The 22969-nt window shown below is 35.5% G+C and overlaps 1 protein-coding gene across 3 annotated transcripts in view; it reads left to right on the top strand.

The window, feature by feature from the left end:
* Nucleotides 1–22969, top strand: part of RBMS3 (RNA binding motif single stranded interacting protein 3) — a 1489550-nt gene that overhangs the window by 1372804 nt on the left and 93777 nt on the right. For all 3 annotated transcript variants that reach the window (XM_021069971.1, XM_021069970.1, XM_021069972.1), the window contains exon 13: nt 705–755. In XM_021069971.1, the coding sequence (XP_020925630.1) occupies nt 705–755 (51 nt within the window). The remainder of the gene's footprint in view (nt 1–704; nt 756–22969) is intronic.

Raw genomic sequence — 22969 nt, forward strand, 5'->3', positions numbered from 1 at the left:
ATGTCGTTGGTATGAGTATATTGAAAACAAAATCTTAAGGGTTCTCTAGGTCACAATCAGCTCTTAGAAGCCAACTTTCTCATTTGGCTGACAAAGAGCATTCAAAACAGTTGACTGGCTCATATACTCATTTTTATTTGCCATAACAATTGCCATGAGAGAGAAAAATCACAGACTTGCTTAACTTAGGTTTAACCCAAAGCATTCCTACAAATTTTTGGTGGATCTAATTCTTTCCCCAACTTTTACCACTTGGATTGAATCCCAAGATTGGATCACTTGAGAATTTGAAGTTAGAACCAATGACAGAAAAAGAGGAAGTCTTAGCAGTCATGCTAAGTAATGCTTCCTTCTTGATTTGCCTGGGCACTCTCAGGAGGTGACCTCTAGATAGAAGGTTCCTGAAGCCTCCTAAGTCTTCAATCTCCAACACCAACCTCAAAATATGCTCCACAGCCCAGCCTGGCCCATGTGGGCACTACAGCCAGCTCCAGTGAAGAAGGAATTTGCTTTTCATTTTATCATGTTTAAGGGACCAAATTAATTGGGTCCAGGCATTTTCTTTTCATCCTTAGTTTTGAGCACTAAATCACTGTAAGTCAGATTGACTCCACTTTCTTATGACCTAGTATGACTCCACTGAACACAAGAACCACGTTCTCTCTATAATTGCTTTGTGCTAATAAATGCTGTTTGATGCATAGGTCCAGAGTACTTCATGGATGCCTCATCCGCCATACGTTATGCAACCAACAGTAAGTGTTCTCAGTCACCTGAGGCTCAATATTTCTTTTATCCAAGTGAAAGATTTTGGAATGCATAGAAGCTTTGGGGTAAAGCTTTTGTTATGTTCCATACCTCTTTCAGGCAGCTCAGTTTTCCAGATAAAAAGCTGTTCCTGAAATTCTACAAAAACATGTACAATAGAGGTGAAAGCAGAGAGAGATTAGAGGAAGAGAGAGAGAGAAAAAAACAAACTTTATTGTAGAAAATAGGAATCACCCTCTCAAGTTGGTATCTACTATTTATTATGGGTAGAGTATTTCTACTTCATGCAGGAACTGTGAACACTGAACAACTAAATCCATTATAGGGGGAAAGCCTCTCGTTGTCCTTCTCTTTCTGTGATGCTTTGCTTTAATTAGATGCAATTTGAAGGGCTTTCGGAATGCTATGGAATATGATGGCCAAGCACTGACTCAAAGCAATATACTTGAGATATGAAGGTATTTGTCTTCCAATACATGGAGATGTGGATAGATAGATAGCAAGTTTGGTTGATTTACTTCCATGTTAACTAACTAGAGCCATTATCTTCTTCTTTAGTGGAAATTTTCTACCAAAAATATTCAAACTCTCTTTTCTCCTAGCTAGCTTTCCTATTTTGTAGTACAATATTACATTAGTCCCAAGGGGAAAATATTCCTTATTCCATTAGAATCCAGGCTGAAGGCTAATGATTCCATTTATCTTTTTTGAGGTCTTCCAGGTTTTCTAGCTCTGTAGAAGCACAAGTCAGACAGATTTCAATAGTAATACATTCATGAGAGTGGGAGGTAGAGGAAAGATCCCAGACTGAATGTTGTATGACAAAGTCTCTGGTGTCCTCTCCTGGGTATGCTCAAATCTGGCCTTTGTTTCCTTTTCTGTCACTAACGTAATGCAGCTTTAAGATGACTCAAAATAGCAAAAATATGTAAAAACAATTTTTAAAGTACTAACGCTAAACAGTATTAATAAGTTAGAGAGCACACATCCAAAAACTATGACCTAATAATTTAGTAAAAACTTTAATTTAGAGGAAAAAATAAAGTAGGACATGCTATCCCTTAGGATTATTATCATTAATCCTTATTATTGAGTTTATTAGTTGTACAAAGAAGAAGCAAGGCTACATTTAACCCTTTGCAAAGGGAAATATAAACAAGGGAGCACATATTAAAAACCAGGAAGCTAAACACACAAGCATCCATTTCCTGGACTCAAAGAATCACAGCACCTGGTTTTCATATTTGAGCTTTGTCCATTTTTTTAAAAAATAAGGAATATTCCATGTTGTTTCTAACATTTTGACTGTTTGCTTTTTCTTTAAAGAATAAAATATATGTAACTCGCTACAGCAGAACTTCAGGCCATATTTTGCAAATCCCCCTATTTACTCTTACATGCACACCCTGGGGATTTTCTGAGTCTGTCTGGTCTGTGTTATGTAAATCGTACCAACACACAATGAACCCAGGCTATTATTTTCTGTACAAGTCATGAGGCAGAATTTAATACATGCTGCCAAACCAATGTAGAGCACAGATAGAGCCAGCACAAGAAAAAAAAGTTCTTGCCAGTTCTAAAAAGGAGATTTTCTAGAAGGAAACAATTACCCTCTAAAAAAATAACATGTTCATTTAAAGAGCACTGATGCTAGCTTAGTCCTTAGGCGGAGGTTAAGCATCCTCTCACTTTGGCCAAAAGGAATGCACATCTGGCAAAATCTGAACATTTTTCCAGATATCAAAGTGTATAAGATTCTATGGTGTTTCTAGAGCTGTGAGGATAATGGAAGCTATTTGCAAGTGTTTTCATTTCAGCTGTCACTCAGCATCTTACCAAAATGTTTCATTACCTCCTCCTCTACCCCAGCACAGCTTCACCCATTTTTGGATGTATTTGTCCTCATATATCCTCCCCAAGCAATAGTTTGTGTGTGTGGGGTGTGTGTGTGTGTGTGTGTGTGTGTTAATTTATCCCCTGCGTTCTTTTCTCCCCTGATATCTTATCATTTCCTAACTAGACTATGCGTCATGTTTGAGCTTAGGTGACCCAGTTTGAGATGTAATGCTTGCGGCTGGGACAGATTCCTGGAAAAAGGAGCGGCAGGGCTACCCACCACTTTGTTGTTGTCGTTAACTCAGAAAAAATGCCCAAACTCTGTCATGGAAACACAATATCGACAGCATCAATCTTCCCTGCAACAGTTTTGTTGCTTATCTTTATTGTACAAAGAACCTGTACCCAGCGGGTCTTAGTTTCATCATTAAAGTGGGGGTGGGTAAATTAATCACTCCATAATACTAAAACGTAAAAATTCATAAGCAATCTAAGATGAAGAAACAAAGTACCTTGGTCTGAAGAGAATGAAAGAATGACTTGATGACTAATAGCATGGATTCTCAGGTGGGCTCTTTGGGATAGGAAATTCTTCCTCACTATAGGACCTTAGGCAATTAAACTTGCTGTGAAACAGTTTTCTCATCTGTAATATGGACATAATAATACCTAATTTGTTATGTGTTTATTCATTAAGTGAAGTAAGGCTTTTTATTTACTTATTTATTTATTTATTTATTTATTTATTTTTGCTTTTTAGGGCTGCACCTGTGACATATGGAGGTTCCTAGGCTAGGGGTCTAATCAGAGCTGTAACTGCCAGCCTATGTCACAGGCACAGCAACATCAGATCTGAGCCACGTCCATGACCTACACCACAGCTCATGGCAATGCTGAATCCTTAACCCACTGAGTGAGGCCAAGTAGAGAATCCATGAGCTCATGGTTCCTAGTCAGATTCGTTTGTGCTGCGCCACAGCAGGAACTCCTGAAGTAAGGCTTTGAAGCTCTTAAAATAGTGCCTGGCAAATAGCAAACATTCAATAAATTACTGTTATCATTACTCAGTTATATGAGTAGATGACTGCACATTATGCTTTAGTCTACCCCAATTATGTCAAAGGAATGTTGGTAGGGGAAGAAAGTTGAGAATAAGCAATAGTCACCCATTTCTAGTGCATTCTTACTGCTTAGTTAACAAACTGTGCTAATGAGTTTGGTGGAGATAGCCCTGTGGCCGTACATAAGATAAACTATTTAGACTGGTACTTATTTCATTTACTTACTAAATCTTTCAATACTCAATAATAAATAATGAAAATAAGAAAATAAATAAGAAAATAAAGGCCCACGTGGTACTCTTTTCATGGAACTTACTTTACAAATAAATTCAAGTTGTTAATATCTGTGCAATTCCAATTGTTGCCCATAATAATGATTTGCTCACAACTTTTTTCCTTTCATGTTTTCTCTTCCACTGCTTTGAGAAAATGGCAAGCTTCAGTTCTCTGTGGAAATGGTATGATGGGCATGCTCCCCCATCACTGTGAATCACAGGGACTCCTATACTGTAGCCAGAGCCCTTCAGATTCCCTTTCAGGCTTAACTCAAGGCCTCCAACATCTCAACCACTATTGTCTTCAGCCAAGTCTTAAGCTAGAGCACAGTGCCTCTGGTCTTTCCCTACTGAGGTGGATGAATAATTCACCTGGAGAGGTAATGATCCATAAGAGAGACATGAAATGATGGAAAGAGGGAAGAGAAGTAGTAAATGGATGAGAAAAAAAAAAGCAGAAAGCATAAGTGTAAAGCTGAAGTTGCCTGTTTGGGTCTTTGGAGATTGAAATTTCTGAGTTGTATGCGATGCCCGTTTTTTTGTAAACTTTGAAAAAGACTCTGAGAGGCTTTTCATTTTTAAGGAAGAGGGAATAAAACTCTTCTTGCCAAGATCATAGCTCTCATACTGGTGTTTGTGCAAGGAAACAGTTTCCTGTCTCTGGACTCTGGGACTTTATTGGGTCAAATTTCTCTTTGGGCAGCAAGAGTATTTCTATGTGCACTTTATTTTTGTTCACTGAGAGGAAGCACTGTGAGACTAAATCAGGAATTCACTCCTTGCTGATGTTGTCAATGCAATCGGGTACATGTTGCTGCTTCTCAGTGCAAGTTTCTGTACTAAACCATGAAATCCCCCCCACTACACTGACAAGATTTTAATAGATGATGGATTACACTAAATAGCTATTCTGCATGGCAGCCTGTCACCCTGGAATCTTGTATGAATGCACAATTGGAATCCCTGTGTTGTAATACATCGGCTGTTTTGTTAAATCTGTGCTGACAGGGAAAAAAAAAAACGGAAGTTCCCAAGAAGAAGCATAGTTCAATTCTCTTAAATTTTACTTAGGCTCATTTGAATCATAAATCTTCTGTTCTTCATATGGTTAGCATTATTTCTTCTCAAGGAGGAAGGTCAGCTTTCCTTCTTACTTAATTACAAGTAGGTTACCTAACTGCAGTATTCTAAGAAATGTAAGATGTTCTTATTTAATCATTGGATGATTTGTCGCTATGCATGGCTAAATTATGACTATTATGATGCATAAATCTTACATTTACAGCTAGGGTATAAATATAAATTTCCCCTCTACCACAAAAGAAAACAATTCAAGAAAGCTCCAGAATATTTGATTTGGCCATCTTTATCTGCTAACAGGTAAAGCCTAAGGCTTAATTTTAGGGGCTGTCACCAAATTTGGAAAGAACATTTAAGTCATGAGAATTCTGTTTAGAAAGCAAAGTTGTCAGATAGTATCCTTTTATTCCAACCCTTGAACTGTGCAAAAATTCTAACCTTCATAATTTCATTGTCAAATTACCAAAGTCAAAATGTGTTTGCTAGGTAAAGATTTTGCCTGGTAGAAATATATCTGCAGGCCAAATCTTTTAAAAGTAACTAGCAAACACAAAACAATAACTCTAACCCATATATACTATTTCTACTAAAAGAGAATTCAAAGGTATGTGAGAATAAACTTGAGAGAAGTCAACTCCATGTAAATGTACTCCTGGGGTAAAGTAAATACAAAGAAGACCATTTCTACAGAAAATCTCTTTACTACTCTAACAAGCAGGGCTTGCTTTGCCATTGTTAAATGTAACTTCAAAATTCTACAGTATTTCTTTCAAAAATAATCTAAAACGACCTTCGATGGGAGGGAGCCCTTTCAACAATGAAATTCAGGGCTCACACTTTAAAGCACATAGAACATAAAAGACTTTCCATGTAGGACTCCTTTATTCATCACCTCTATTCTCCAGAATAAAACCTTGTGAACAAGTTTGTATGTCACCATGTGGTCAGTTGTTACATATGAAAAGTATATGTGTGCATGTGTACAATTGTGTGTGTATTTTAAACATATGTGCAAGAATGCTCTACAAATATTGCATTGCATTCTTCTTTATTTTTCCTCAACAACAGAATGTTCTAGATGTCATTACATTTGAGTCATATATAGATCTGTGTCAGCATTTTATGCACTAAAAGGTATTAACCAATTTCCTATTCGTAGTCCCTTAAGTTGTTTCTGGTATTTGATTGTAAAGTTCAGACTGTAATAATAAAATATCAACAGGATAAATTACTGGTACAAAGGGTATGCTGTGTTTTAAAATTTGATATACATTGTTGTCAAATTCACTCTAAGGGATCTCAAGTTTCAAATATTTGGTTAATGTAATAAAGAGTGAATGGTGTCTTAACAATGTTATTGTTAATTGCTCTGAGTCCTAGAGAATGCAAGTTGCATTTTTTGGTTGGGGGGGAGGGTCGTGGTGGCTGCACCCTTGGCATATGGAAGTTCCTGGGCTAGGGATTGAACTCACACCGAAGCAGTGACCTGAGCCACTACAGGGACAGCACCAGATTCTTAACCCACTGTCCCACAAGGGAACTCTGAGAAGTTGAGAAGAAATTGAGTTGCTTTTTATATGTTTATTGATTAATTTTCTTTTCTTTTTCTCTGAGCTCTAAGTTTATTTATTTTGCTTATTTATTTTGGGGGGTATTGGATCTTATTTTTAAATGATCTTAATCTGTAGATTAACACTGCTATAGAAAATCTAGATATTTCTCAGTTTACTTGGAATTTAATTTCATGGTGTTTATCATGCAGAAATTTAGTATTTAATATTATGTATTTATCAGATTTTCCCTCTAGAGCAACAGTCAGCAAACTTTTTCTGTAAAGAGCCAAACAACAAATTTCTCAGTTTTGTGAGCCATCTGGTCTCTGTCACACCCATTCCGTTCTGCGGTTATAGTGTGATAGTGGCTGCACATAATTCATAAATGAATTGGAGTGGCTGGGTTCCAATAAAACTTTATTTACAGAAAGAGGTGAGGGCCACATTTGGCTCACAGGCTATATTTTGCTAGCCCCACTTTAAAGCATCTGGACTCTATGCAAAATACCTTATTAACTACAAGATTTAAAACTCCATATGTTTTATTATTGTGTTTATAGTACATTTTATATTAAAGTTTTCTTACTTTTGGAGTTTATTTTGTAATATGGGATGAGACTATGATCCAACTTTTTTTCTTTTTGACCAAAAAGGTAACCAGTTGTCATAACAGCTTCTATCATGTTGATCGTCTCTATTTTTTCTACTGATGTAAAACTTTATGCCAGTTGTCATAGGAAAAGTCTCTTTATATCTTTGGGTCTATTTTTGCACTCGATTCAGTTTATTTTTTGACTACTACTCTATTTATAATACCATACATACCTGGCATGCCTTGTCCCCAACACTACTCAGGAATTTTTCTAGCTATTTTTCTGTTTCTCAAGAATGTTTCTGGCTATCTTACATTTTCAGATTGATCAAGAGCAGTTTGTCCAGTTAAAAAATAAATTTGGGAGTTCCCGTCGTGGCGCAGTGGTTAACGAATCCAACTGGGAACCATAAGGTTGCGGGTTCGGTCCCTGCCCTTGCTCAGTGGGTTAACGATCCGGCATTGCCATGAGCTGTGGTGTAGGTTGCAGATGTGCCTCGGATCCTGCGTTGCTGTGGCTCTGGTGTAGGCCCATGGCTACAGCTCCGATTCGACCTCTAGCCTGGGAATCTCCATATGCTGTGGGAGCGGCCCAAAGAAATAGCAAAAAGACAAAAAATAAATAAATAAATAAAAAATAATGACATTGATGACATTCTGATTGAAATCACCTTAAATTTATATATTAACCTGTAGGAAACTTAAGAATATCACATATTTACAACATACTTTTTTGGGGGGCTGTGCCCATGGCATTCAGAAGTTTCCAGGCCTGGGGTCGAACCCACCCCACATCACAGTAGCAACCCTGGGCTACAGCAGTGACAGCACCAGATCCTTAACCTGCTAGGCCACCAAGGAACTCCTACAACATTTGTTTTTTCTATCTAAGAAAAAAATATATCTTACAGTTACTCAAGAACTGGGTTTTTTTTTTTTCAGTTATATTGATGTATAATTGACAAATAAGATTTAAATACTTAAAGTATACATCCTCGTGATTGGAAACATGTGTATATTATGAAAGGATTCCCACCATCTAATTAAGAATTTCATCACCTCACATTTATCTTTTTCTTTCCTGATGAGAACATTTAAGTTCTACTCTCTTAGCAAATTTTGGTTATTCAGTATGGTGGTAGCAACTATAGTATGGTTTATATTAAATCTTATAGCTGAAAATGTGAAAATCCTTTAACTAACTTTCCTTATTTTCCCACTACCCCACCTCCTGCCAGCCCTTAGCAACCACTTTCTACTCTATTTTTGTAAGTTTGACTTTTTCTTTTTCCCTATATTCCACATATAGGTAAGACTAATAGTATTGTCCTTCTCTGCCTGGCTTCTTTCACTTAGTATAGTGCTCTCAAGGTCCAGAACGTTTTCTAACACAGCAGGATTTCCTTCTTTTTGTAGCCAAATAATATTACAGCACACACATGTGTGTGTACACACACACACACACACACACACACACACACCACTTTCTTGTTTACTTCACCCACCGATGGAGACTTACATTTTTCCATATCTTGGCTGCGATGAATAATTCTACAATAAACATGGGGATGCCACTATCTCTTCAATACACTTTTTAACTTCTTTTAGATGTGAAAATTGCTAGAGCATATTGTAGTTTTATTTTTAATTTTTTAAGGAAACTCCACAGTGTTTTCCATAGTGCCTGTTCCAATTTACTTCCCCACCAACAGTGAACAAGCATTCTTTCGTCTCCACATCCTTTCATTTGTTATTTGTTGTCTTTTTTACAATAGTCATCCTGACAGATAAGAGGCGCTATCTCATTGTGGTTTTGATTTTCATTTTCCTGATGTTCAGTAATGTTAAGCATCTTTTTGTGTGTCTCTTGGCCATCTGTGTATTTTCTTTGGAAAAATATTTATTCAGGTCCTCTGCCTATTTTTTAATTGGATTTTTCTGTTCTTCACTATTGGGTTGTGTGTGTTCTTTATGTATTTTGTATATTAACCCTTATCAGATACATGATTTACAAATATTTTCTCCCATTGCATATGCTGGCTTTTCATTGTATTGATGGTTTCCTTTGCCCTGCAGAAACTTTTTAATTTGATGTGTACTGTTTGTTTACTTTTGCTTATACTGCCTTTATTTTTGGTGTCAAATCAAGAAAACCATTGCCAAAATTGATGTAAAGGAGCTTACCCTCTATTTTCCTTTAGAAGTTTTATGGGGGACTTCCTGTTGTGGCTCAGCAGGTTATAACCTGACTAGTGTCCATGAGGATGTGGGTTCAGTCCCTGGCGTAGCTCAATAGGTTAAGCATCCAGCAGTATGGCCACAAGCTGTGGTGTAGGCCACAGACATGCAAAAAAAAAGAGTTTTATGGTTTCACGTCTTATGTTCAAGTCTTTAACTTTATCTTGAGGATAATATAAGGTAGGGGCCAGTTTTATTTTTTACCATGTAGCTATTTTTTTTTCCAGTACCGTTTATTGAAGTGTATATTTTTGGTTTCTTTGTTGTTAATTAATTGAATATATATTAATGGATTTATTGGGTTTTCTCTGTTCTGTTTCATTGCTCCGTATATGTTTTTAAGCCAATATAATAATGTTTTGAATACTATAGCTTTGCAATATAGTTTGAAATCAGGAAGTGTGATGCCTCTAGCTTGCTCTTCTTTCTCAAGATTGCTTTGGCCATTTAAGATCTTTTGTAGATTCATACAAATTTTGGGATTCTTTTTTCTAGTTCTGTGGAAAAAAAGTCTTTGGAACTTTGATAGGAATCACATTGAATCTGCACATAGCTTTGTGTAATATGGATATTTTAATAATAGTAATTCTTCCAATTTTATAGCACAAAATAACTTTCCAGTTATTTGTATCTAATTTCTTTCATTAATATCCTATAGTTTTCAATATACATAACTTTCACCTCCTTGGTTATATTTATACCTATATATATATTGGGTTTTTTTGATGCAGTTATAAATGGAATTGTTTCCTTAGTTCCTCTTTTTGATAGTTTGCTATTAGGATATAGAAATGCAAAGCTTTTGTGTATTGATTTTGTATCCTATAACCTTACTGAATTCATGTATTAGTTCTAACAGTTTTTTGATGGAGTTTTTAGGGTTTTCTAAATATGATATGTCATCTGCAAATAGTAGCAGTTTTATTTTTTCCTTCCCAAATTTGTTTTATTTCTTTTTCTTGCCTGATCACTATGGCTAGAATTCTTATTGCCATGTCTAATGAAAGTGGCAATAGTGGCTCTCCTTGTCTTATTCTTCATCTTAGAAGAAAAGCTTTTAACTTTTCATCATTGAGTATGATGTTAACTGAGCGCCTGCTGTATATGGGCTTTGTGATAATGAGGTATGTTCCCTCTATACCTACATTGTTGAGAGTTTTTTTTTTTATAAGGGGATGTTGAATTTTGTCAGATGCTTTTTCTGCATATGTAGAGTTGATTATATGATTTCTATTCTTATCTTGTTAATGTGATCTATCATATTGATTGATTTTCAGATATTGAACCATCCTTATATACCATATGATCATAGTATCTGAACCTTTTAATGTATCATTGAATTAAGTTTGCTAATATTTTATTGAGAATTTTTATATCTATGATCATCAGTGATATTCACTTGTAACTTTATTTGTGTGTATGTGCTATCTTTGCCTAATATGATGTGAGGGTGATTAGGGCTTTGAAAGTTGAATTTGGAAATGTTCTTTCCTGTGGAATTTTTTTGCCATAATTTGAGAAGAATTGGTATTAATTCTTAGAATTCACTAGTGAAGACATCTGATACTGGGCATTATTTTGTGGGAGGTATTTGTTACTAATTCAGTCACCTAACAAGTAATTTGTTTGTTTAAGTTTTCTATTTCTTTATGTTTCCTTGGTAGGTTGTTTGTTTCCAGGAATTTATCTCTTCTAAGTTGTCCAATTTCTTGGTGTATAATTGGTCATAGTACTCTTTCATAATTCTTTTTATTTGTGTGGTATTGTTTGTAGTTTTTCCTCTTTCATTTATAATTTTTATTGGAGTGCTCTCTTTTTTTTCTTGGTGATTATAGCTAATTATTTATCTGTTTCATCTTTTCAAAAAAATAGCTTTTATTTTCATTCATCTTTCTTGTTGTTTTAGTCTCTATTTCTGCTTTGATGTTTACTATGTACTTCCTTCTACTAAATTTGTGGGGGTTTTGGTTTTGGTTTTTCTACTTCTTTGAGGAGTAGTCAAGTTGTTTATGTGAGCTCTTTCTTTTTTCTTAGTGTAGGCATTTGTCACTATGAATTTCCCTCTTCGGACTGCTTTGGCTACATCTCAAGTTTTAGGTTGTTATTTCTATTTTCATTTGTCTGAAGATATTTTTCTGTTTTTCCCTTTTTAAAAATTTACAATGTTCTGTAAATTTCTGCTGCACAGCAAAGTGACCCAGTCACATATATATATGCACACATATACACATCACACACAGCAAACACCACACACACACACACACACACACATTCTTTTAGTTATATTATCTTCCATCATATTCTATCTCAAGAGATTGGATATGGTTCCCTATGCTATACAGGAGGACCTCATTGCTTATCCATTATAAATGTAATAGTTTGCATTTATTAACCCCAAACTCCCAGTTCATCCCTCTTCCTCCCCCTCCCCCTTGGCAACCATGAGTCTGTTCTCCATGTCTGTGAGTCTCTTTCTGTTCTATAGATAGGTTCATCTGTGCCATAGTTTAGATTTCACATATAAGTTATATCATATGGTATTTGTCTTTCTCTTGGACTTACTTCATTTAGTATGAGACTCTCTAATTGCATCCATGATGCTGCAAATGGAATTATTTTGTTCTTTTTTATTGTTGAGTAGTATTCCATTGTATATGTACCACCTATTCTTAATCCATTCCTCTGTTGATTGACATTTAGGTTGTTTCTATGTCTTGACTATTATGAAGAGTGCTCTGAATATAAGAGTGCATGTATCTTTTTGAATTTTAGTTTCATCAAGGTATATGCCCAGGAGTAGGATTGCTAGATCACATGGTAGTTCTATCATTAGTTTTCTGAGGAACTTTCATGCTATTTTTCATAGCTGTTATGCCAATTTACATAACCACCAACAGTATAGGAGGGTTCCACCCTCTCCAGCATTTTTTATTTGTTGACTTGTTAACAATGGCCATTCTGACCATTTTGAGGTGGTACTTCATTGTAGTCTTGATTGTGTATTTATCTAATAATTAATGATGTTGAGTGTTTTTCATGTGCCTGCTGGCCATTCATGTGTCTTCTTTGGAGAAATGTATATTTAGGTATTCTACCCATTTTTCAATTGGGTGAATTGTTTGTATGGAGTTGTATGAATTGTTTGTATGGTGTGAGGGCAAGTTCTAGTTTCATAGATTTACATGCAGCTGTCCAGTTTTGCCAGCACCATTTGCTAAAGAAGAGACTGTGTAAAGTGTAGTCTATTGAAATTCAACTTTTATTCATCAAATCTGGCACAATTCCCTACATGTTTTTTACTAGCTTGGTGGTCCCAGTGCTGTTGTCTAGAATTTAAGTTTGCTTTGGAAAATATAAAATAGAAATGCTAAATTATGTCACTGATGTGTGTGAGAAAGTCATAACTTCCAGTGGCATCATGCATAAGTCAATCATGAATGGACAAAATTTTTAAATTTGGTTCCATTATGAAATGTTGTCATGCACAAGCTCTTTTTATATCTTTAGAAATATTTTTGGAGGTAATACTCATCTTTCAAACAGCGCTTCTGAAAGCTTCTTGGAGAAAACATTTCCTGATGACTAAGATCCCTGCCTCCTAAGCACATGAGTGGTGAGAATAAGTGGTGAATATGTGGTTTTTGAAATCCAAGTTTGTGTATGTAACCTGCCTTTGGGAATGTGTTTTTATCTTATTTTACTATCAACCTTTATATTTATTTATTTATTGTCTTTTTGCTATTTCTTCGGACACTCCCACAGCATATGGAGGTTCCCAGTCTAGGGGTCGAATCAGAGCTGTAGCTGCTGGCCTACACCACAGCCACAGCAATGGCAGGATCCAAGCCATGTCTGCAACCTACACCACAACTCATGGCAATGCCAGATCCTTAACCCACTGAGCAAGGCCAGGGATCGAACCTGCAATGTCATGGTTCCTAGTCAGATTCGTTAACCACTGAGCCATGACGGGAACTCCACTATCAACCTTTAAAGAGTAAGAATAGGTCAAGGAATAATGTATTACATTTTTTAGAATTGAAAGCACGTAGTTCTGAATATAAGATTGTCACAGCTGCTAAGAGGAAAATTTCCACTGGTACCTCACCTCTAGTGTGCCCTTAGATAGTACTTAGAATTTCTTCATCACTGCATCATCAGTAAAGCAGAATTTGCCAATTTGTAAAGGTGTTGACAATGTTACATCCTTAAGTAATATTTAGCATAGTGAATATAATTTGTTTTTAATTCAATGAATTTTATTATATTAGTTCTGCAGCCATCTTCACAACCTAATTTTAGAAACCCCAGCTCACCCCTCCCTCACCCACCTGTTCCCTTTGGTAAATAAAATTTTCCAAAGTATGTGAGTCTGTTTCTGTTATGCAAATAAGTTCATTTGCAGTGTTTTATTAGATTCCACATACAGGCAATAGCATATGATGTTTATCTCTCACTGACTAATTTCACTTAGTATGATCATTTATGTGTCTATCTACGTTGCTGCAAATGCCATTATTTCATTCTTTTTGTGGCTCAGTAATAATCCATTGTATACATGTACCAGATCTTCTTTATCCACTCCTCTGTTGATGGACATTTAGGTTGCTTCTGTGTCTTGGCTAACAAATATAGTGCTGCAATGAACATTGGGGTACCTGTGTCTTTTCAAGTCATGGTTTTCTCTGGATAGATGCACAGGAATGGGATTGCTGGATCATATAATAATTATATTGTTAATTTTTTGAGGAACCTCCATACTGTTTTCCATAGTGGTTGCACCAATTTACATTCCCACCAACTGTGTAAGGGGGTTCCCTTTTCTCCACATCCTTTCCAGCATTTATTGTTTGTAGACTTTCTGATGATGGTCATTCTGGCTGGTATAAGGTTATATCTCACAGTAGTTTTGATTTGTATTTCTTTAGTAATTAGTGATGTCGAACATCCACTCATGTTTTTGTTTTCGTTTTTTTTTTTTTTTGCCAGCTGTATGTTTTCTTTGGAGAAATGTCTGTTTAGATATTCTGCCCACTTTTTGATGGGGTTTTTTTTTGTTATTGTTATGAGCCACAAGAACTGTTTATATATTTTACAAATTAATCCCTTGTCAGTGGCTTCATTTGCAAATATTTTCTCCTATACTGTGTGTTATCTTTTTGTTTTGTTTATAGTTTCCTCTGATGTGCAAAAACTTTTAAGTCCCTTTTTTTATTTTTGTTTTTATTGTCCTTACTCTAGGAGGTGGATCTGAGAAGTTATTGTTGTGGTTTATGTCTGAGAGTGTTTGCCCTATGTTTTCCTCAAAGAGTTTTATAGTATCTGATCTTATATTTTGGTCTTTAATCCATTTTTAGTTATTTTTGTGTATAGTGTTATAGAGTGTTCTAATTTCATTCTTTAATATGTGGCTCTCCAGTTTTTCCAGCACCACTTATTGACGGAAATGTCTTTTCTCCACTGGATATTCTTGCCTCCTCTGTCATAGATTAGTTGACCATAGAGGATGGGTTTATTTCTAGGTTTTCTATCCTGTTCCATTGATCTATATTTCTGTTTGGGGGCCAATACCATACTGTTTTGATGACTGTAGAGTTGTAGTATTGTCTGAAGTCAGGGAGCCTAATTTCTCCAACTCCATTTTTCTTTCTCATATTTGCTTTAGCTATTCAGGGTCTTTTGTGTTTCCAAACAAATTTGAAAATATTTTGTTCGAGTTCTGTTAAAAATTCCTTTGGTCATTTGATGTGGATTGCATTGAATCTGTAGATTGCCTTGTGTATTACAGTCATTTTGATAATATTGTTTCTTTCCATTCAAGATCATGGTATATCTTTCCATCTGTTTATGTCATCTTTGAGTTCTTCCATCAGTGTCTTATAGTTTTCAGAGTACAGTTCTTTTGTCTTTTTGGGTAAGTTTATTCCTAGGTGTTTTATTCTTTTTGATGTGATGGTAAATGGGATTGCTTCCATAATTTCTCTTTCTGATCTTTCATTGTTAGTATATAGAAATGCAATTGATTTCTGTGTATTAATTTTATATCCTGCAACTTTACCAAATTTGTTGATGAGTACTAACAGTTTCTGGTAGCATTTTTAGGACTTTCTAGGTATAGGTATTAAATAACTTTCTAGGTAATTTAATATGTTATAATCATTAGTTATAATGTTAAGTATTGAATCTATTAAAGATTTATTTTCTATGGATTATCTCTAGTGAAAGCAAGTGTGCAGCTAAAGTAAAATCCATGTCAGAATTCCTAGAAAACAGCAAGTTACCAGGGAAACACAATCATATAGAGATAGGGTAAATAATTTATTTTATAAATATTGCCAGGGCAACAGAAACTACTTATAAAATCAGTGAAGGATTAAGGATTAGGATACAGATAATCTATAGAACAATTTATTCTTTCATAGCACATTAGTGTAAAATGTTCATTTATATCTGAAATCTTAACAGTTTTGAGAAGTATGTGAAGTCATTCAACAAACAGTAAGGAATGAATTCAAATATTGAGTGTAGTTCTAAATATTAAAACATATTTACTATTGCTTGCCTCTCAAAATGTTCTGGGGACACTTTATTTTGCCTTAAATGTTAACCTTTGTTGGATTAGCCCTGTAGAACCCAATTGTTTATTCCTAGGTGCTATGTTTACAATTTAGGGTCATGGTTCACTGTGTTGACTAGCTTAGGTTTTTTTAGGCAAACAATTAAGATGTAGTATATGGAAGAAAGGATATTACAGATATAGATATAGATAAATCATATATGAGTTAATCAGTTATGCTTTGAAAAAAGATATTATTTTAGTTTCAGTGACAAACATAGGAAGTAATACAGTTTAGAATAATATTTTTCAAAATATTAACACAAATACCAGTAAAGTGCCTTCAAAATTTCTATTACCAAGGAGGAATATTTACCAAAAGTAGTGCTTAAACTTACATTTTTTCCCTTTTAAAATATTACTGGCTTCTCTCTTGATCAAACTCTCTGTCAGAAAACAAACACTTATATTCAGCAATGAGTAACAGGGAAAGCATGTCCAAAGTAGAGAGCTGATAAAGAGGGTAGGAGTTTCCATCATGGCTTAGCGGCTAGTGAACCCAACCCAACACATGAGGAGGTGGGTTTGATCCCTGTCCTCTCTCAATGACTTAAGGATCCAGTGTTGTTGTGAGTGTTGTTGAGATGCGGCTTGGATCTTGCATTGCTGTGGCTCTGGTGTAGGCCAGCGGCTACAGCTCTGATTTGACCCCTAGCCTGGGAACCTCCATATGCAGTGGGTGCAGCCCTAAAAAGACAAAAATACCAAAAAAAAAAGAGGGTGAAGTTATTCATTGTGCCAAAGAGTAACTATTTCACAGAGAAAGTAACTCCTTAACTTTGCTTTGAAAAATAAAGACATTTTTCAGATAAAGTGTGAGATGTCAGGCAGGAAGGCTGTTCTAAGCAAACACCAGCTTATAGTCAAGGTTTTGGTTTATATACCACATATTACAGACAGTGAGCATCTGAGAGAATAAGGAATTTCCATGGCTACCAGGTACCTCTGATGCCTCATCTATTGTGAGCACAGCATCTGTGTGACCTTCAACAGTCATGCCGCAGAAGGTGTCACTTAATTATAAATTAGGGCTGTCATTCCATCATCCCTTTCAACACAGCATCTTCTCCTAGAGTTGTGGCCACACCTCCGGGCAAAGCCTGACACCAAACTTGCCCCTTTACAAGCTTTCCACTCAGAGTTGAGTGAAATATGTAGAGCACACTTGAGTGTCATAAAATAATCACTGCACTTTCTGACCTGAGTGAATTAGGTCCAGACTTTGAGCACACCAGCTGGAAGTAGATTCCCTACCTTTAGAGACTGAGAGTACTTCCTGTCTCATCACATGGCTGTCATAAAATGCTTCATGCTTTTGCTGTTGAAATGATACAGTGATAGGGTTGTCACTCTAAGGAAAAATAGCAGAACTTATATGTCTACATGAAGGTGTTTTGTTTGCCTTTGTTTTTTTGTTTTTTCTACAATGGAATCACCCTGGGAGGTATTTTCTGATGATGTCACCTTAATAGAGAATTTTTTAAATTAGCCCTTGGAAATAATTTTCAGAGTAATTTATTAATCATATAAAAAATAAGTTAGGTTATTAAATAGATAGGTAGGTAGATAGATAGATGGATAGAGGTGGGTAGGTGATAAATAGCTTTTCCATGTGCATTTGACTAGTTCTTTCACAGCTAGAGTATACTTTTACTATGTGAGAGCTTATTGTAGATAATTCACAATATCCGTCCCTTTTCATTTAGTGCCTTGCACACATTGGGTACTAACTAAATATTTGTTTATACACTACTCTTCACAGGCTATTTTTGTGTTAGCAAATGTTGAGACACTATAAGCATCTAGCTTATATTATATATATTGTATCCTTGTTAGACAAGGATGCTGACAAAGTTTCTAAGGAAGGCAAAAGTGTACACCTTCCTTGAATCCAAGCCTAACGTGGAAGGGAAATTGATGCTGAAATCAACTTTGTGTATTTGATTTTTAAATCTTGTCATTGACAATCAACAGGTTTGTTCAAAACAACTTAGGGAAAGTTCTCTTGTATTCATAATGCAGAATTCTGTTTTTGTTTTTTTTTTTTCATGCATAGATTTGCTTATATGAGCTTAAGCAAATGGTGTTACTCACCAAGTAGGTTTGTTCCCTCATTTTGGCTGTCACCACTTTCTGCAAAATTTGGAAAGGGTTTTGCAAGATTTTCATTGTCTATTACAGAGCTCTAGAATGCAGTGTTTGCAATATGTTTATGCAGTTGTTGGCTATGGTTGATCAGTATAGGCAAAGGCTACATATAGTGGATGTTATTTTTGCCAGTCTCTTCTTTATCTTCTTTTTTCTTAAAAGTCTGAAAAATTAGTAGATCTATTGGTTAGGTGAAGCAACAACCCTTCTTTTCACTATGATGCAAGATAAAAGCTCTTCTCAGATTGTATAAAGGAAAAAATTTGGGGAAAAAAATGTGGTTTGATATCTGAAAAAGTTTAGTTCTTCTCCTTCCTGTGTGACCTAATTTTCTACCAGCAAATCTCTTTCTTTTGATTTTGAGTTTCATTTGAATAAAAAAGAGATATCCACCCACTTTATATGCAAGGAGAATGAGTAATAAGAATTTCTACCTTGCCTACCCTTAGAAAAGAGCCGAGATTACTTACAATTAAAGACATACTCAAAAAGACAGTTAAGCAGAAAGAAATGCAGGACATATAGCAAAGGAAATAAATTTGTTAAAACCTAGGACTGTCTATAGGTAGTTTATTGCAATGAAGTATTAAAATTTTGTCTTGAGTTCTTAGAAGCCAAGGCCAAGTGATTAAAAAAGAAAAAAAATGGCTATATTGTTTCATTCTCTGATAAAAAGATATATATCATAAGGCCAGAGAGATAACTTTTTTCTGCTGCTATATTCTAGGGAAAAAAACTATAATGGTATAATGTTTTATTTCCCTACCTAATGTCTTAGATAGCAGTTTTATATGCCAAGATAATAAATGTGGTCAATTGTTTTATTAGTTCTCAATAAAAACCAAGAAAATGTCAACTTTCAAGTATGTGATGAAATGTCTAAATAGCAGCTAAATTAAGATTCGTCAGATATATAAGTTTTTCATGATCTAGCTTGATACCCCAATGCCGCTTAGTAAATCTAATTAGTTAGAATTGGGCTTGTTTGGTCTTTCAAATTTCCTTCATCTCAGCCAGGATTTTATAAAAATTATACTATCTGACAAAAGATAAAGGCTGTTTTTCTTCCTCATTGAAGGGGACTGCAAGATTATGTGTAGTTTGTGTCATAATTCTCAAGAACATTGTTCATAATAGCCTAACCATGTATTCAATTGAAATCCTGTGGTTCTGTTTCTCTGAGTGTCGGAGAAGCAAATTTCACCTAAAACACTGACTATCAGTTTAAGAACAGTCAGCCATCATCACTTTGTAGTTCATGAAGTTTTCATGATTTTTAGCAGTTGTCAAGATGTGTGAGGTGTAAAATGTGGTAAACTGAGCTAATAGAATAGAATTACTTGGTATGGATTATGAGAATTTTAGAGTATATGCATAGATGGATGGTTTGGCTTCAGCTGAATCAAGCCTTTGTATCTTATGGTAATCCCACACGTTAAGCTGACTCAGAAAACTGTACTTGAGAAATGATGGCAAATCCAGATCATCAGCAGAGAAGACAAAACTTACCTCCCTGCTGACTTTGACAGGAAGACACACCAATAATTCAGTTGGCTTCACACTATCTACATAAGGTATTTTTAAAAAATTAGTGCGGTGCTTGTCCCTTTTTACACCACTTAACATAACTCCATTGTACATAAAGGAAGCTAGGAACCAGCTGGGAAACCTGAAAGCAGATTTCAGAAAGAGGATTCGTCCTTATCCACATTAAAAAGAGGATTGTGTTCTTGCCGTTTTAATTCTTATGTAGCATGAAGCAAATCAGCCTAATTATCAACTTGAGCTCTGAACAATAATCTTAAAACTTCTATTCAGAAGAGAGACCTTTTGTCCAGGAGTTATCCTGAAAGGGTTTTTAATCAATATGCATTAGAAAAATTTCTGTATAACAATAGCGTATATTAAAAATATATTATTACTTCCCTATATAGCCTTTTATGTCTTCAATCTAGTATTTCCAGGATTTTTACTCAATACTAAAAAATCATTTTAATGTTGTGTTGCATGCTACATGCATAAATCCTTAGATTCTAATGTCATGCTCCAAAATTATTTCTCCAACTTTCTCAGATGCATACACAATATTTATTTCAAAGAATAGTTTATATCATATGTGGCGTGGACAGATGGATGGATACTGTGTATATATTTCTGTTCACATATGCTTATCTCTGCAGTAGATATTCTTTCCCAAACACTGACCTCTATATATAATACAAATAGATATTTATGTGAATATGTTCAAAGTCACACTTACATACCAAAGAAAGATCCAACACTGTTGAGATTTATGGTATAAACTAGAATGATGGAAGGAAGAATGAAAGGTATGAAGATGAAGTAGAAAAATTGAGGATGAGAAAGAGAAAAGATATAAAGGATGCATAGGTCAAAACTGACTCTATTCAGTCTAGAAGGCTCAATTTCAGCCCAGAAGATTAATTAGTATATGTAAGAGAAGGAAAATGTTCAAGATCAGGAACATGGAGTTCCTTTTGGACAGGTTGAATTTGTGGAACCAGATAAAGATTTTCAACATGTAGCTCTTGGCATACAAAAGTGGCAGGGTTAGCCTTGGAAGTTATGCATCTGTAGGAGAAAGTAGATGAGATTTCTAGCAATCTGTTTATTTTCCACTAATAATTACCTTGCTTGATCTAGGCAATAGCTCTTAGACTTAAGAATATGAAATATATACATATGATGACATCATATATAGTGTACTAATCTCTCGTGCAATAAATCAAATGCTTTTTGCTGTACAGCAGAAATTGAGACAACATTGTAAACCAACTATACATTAGTGAAAAATATTTGCAAAAAAAGATTATTTAGCAACTTAATTATGCTTTTGCTTACATCTATACTTTTAAAGCTAAGTATGTATTATATTGTATATGCCTTCTTTAATAAACAAAAGTATATGCATCTGATGTCACCATTTAGTTAACTGACTACTGAGATAAATTGCAGAATAGAAATATATACTTTAAATTAGAAGAAATCTTAGAGGCAATTTACCCCAACCACCGTTAAAGTTTGGGAGTTGATGGAATAGTTTGAAAAATCATCAGTTATGTTCATGCAAAATTGTTTTATTCTAGTCCTGTGTAACATTTTGGGAAGATACTTTTTCATTAAATCACCTTTCCTCTGTAGCCACCAATCTAGCATGAGGAAGAGCAACAAAATTTGAAAAACATGGAAGTAATCCCCTGCCTGGCATAAACCCAGGAAGCAACCAACCCCTTCGCCAAGCCTGTAGGAACATCCAAAGAGGCCTCTGTACATTTAGACTTATTTATTTCATTGCTAGTCACTGGGAATACAGGAAGTCTATTAAACCCTCAATCATCACCATTGGAGGATCCAACTGCTTATAGCATAGGATGGTCTCTTCTTCATATTTCTGAAAATGTTTCATTTGTTGTGCTTTATTGACAATAGTCGATTAATTCAGGCTTTTCTGGATTATCCTGTCCTTGGCACTGGGAGCTTTCAATTGTATTTTTCTCTGGTATTATGTTTGATCCTGGTAACAAGAACCACTATTACTGATCATAAAAGTATGAGCTCAGAGTGACTCAATTCTTCCAGCATTTCAAATGGCCAACTTGAAAAGGCCACAGAAGGGGAATATGAGAGCTAAATTTTTGAAGAACATCATATTTTCCTGTGGGGTTTTTCCATGCCCTGAGGATGTCATTCCTGCTGTTCCCTGGGCTTTTCTCTCCTCCCTATTTGACGTTTTAAAGAGTAGAAAGTTCAAAGCAAATTTCTTAACAGTCTCTAACAGTATGTCCATATCTCTTGACAAGTGTTTACAAGTTGGATTGCAGCTCAGACATTTAACTCTCCTTCATGTATTTTTCTAAAAATAAGGTTCAGTCTGAAATTGGCAAGAGTGACGATTCATTGGCAGGCAATCAACAGGAGGATCCTTTAGTGGAATATTATCTGTAATACAACAGGATTAAATGCTTCACGTATCAACCTTTCATCTGTATGATCTAATTACTGACATATGAACTGGTGTCTTAAGATTTTGTCATTTTTTCCCTTTTGTAATTCTGATAACAACAACCAAACAAGAGACTTTTAATTTGGCGTCTGGAACAAGCATCTAAAGCAAGAACATGTAGTTTCAATCTTTTCTCATGGGCTAGACCAGAGTGTGTCCCTAGTACCTGATGATTCTGATTTGCCTGGTTCAGCAAGGCTGACCCAGTAGCTGCAATCACCCTTGCTTATGAAGTTATATAGATAGAACCACGAAAATCAGAATGGTCCAATCATTCGATCATGTCCATTTCTATCGTACATGGCCAAGCATATGATAATAAATGTCCTGGCTGGCACAGTTTCTTCTTATAACTGTCCTAGAAAATGAAATAAATTGTCACAGCATTGATTTCCTTGCAGAGTTCAAATTATATAAGAGGAAAATCCTGCTTTTACTTACCTCCTTTTTTTTTTTTTTTTTGTTGTTGTTGTTGTTGTTGTTGCTATTTCTTGGGCCGCTCCCGCGGCATATGGAGGTTCCCAGGCTAGGGGTCCAATCGGAGCTGTAGCCACCAGCCTACACCAGAGCCACAGCAACTCGGGATCCGAGCCGCGTCTGCAACCTACACCACAGCTCACGGCAACGCCGGATCATTAACCCACTGAGCAAGGGCAGGGGTCGAACCCGCAACCTCATGGTTCCTAGTCGGATTCGTTAACCACTGCGCCACGACGGGAACTCCTACTTACCTCCTTTTACTCCCTGATCCTATTTCTCTCCCTCCTTCCCTCTCCAT

The sequence above is a fragment of the Sus scrofa genome, chromosome 13 (genome assembly GCF_000003025.6).
Source record: "Sus scrofa isolate TJ Tabasco breed Duroc chromosome 13, Sscrofa11.1, whole genome shotgun sequence".
NCBI lineage: Eukaryota > Metazoa > Chordata > Mammalia > Artiodactyla > Suidae > Sus > Sus scrofa.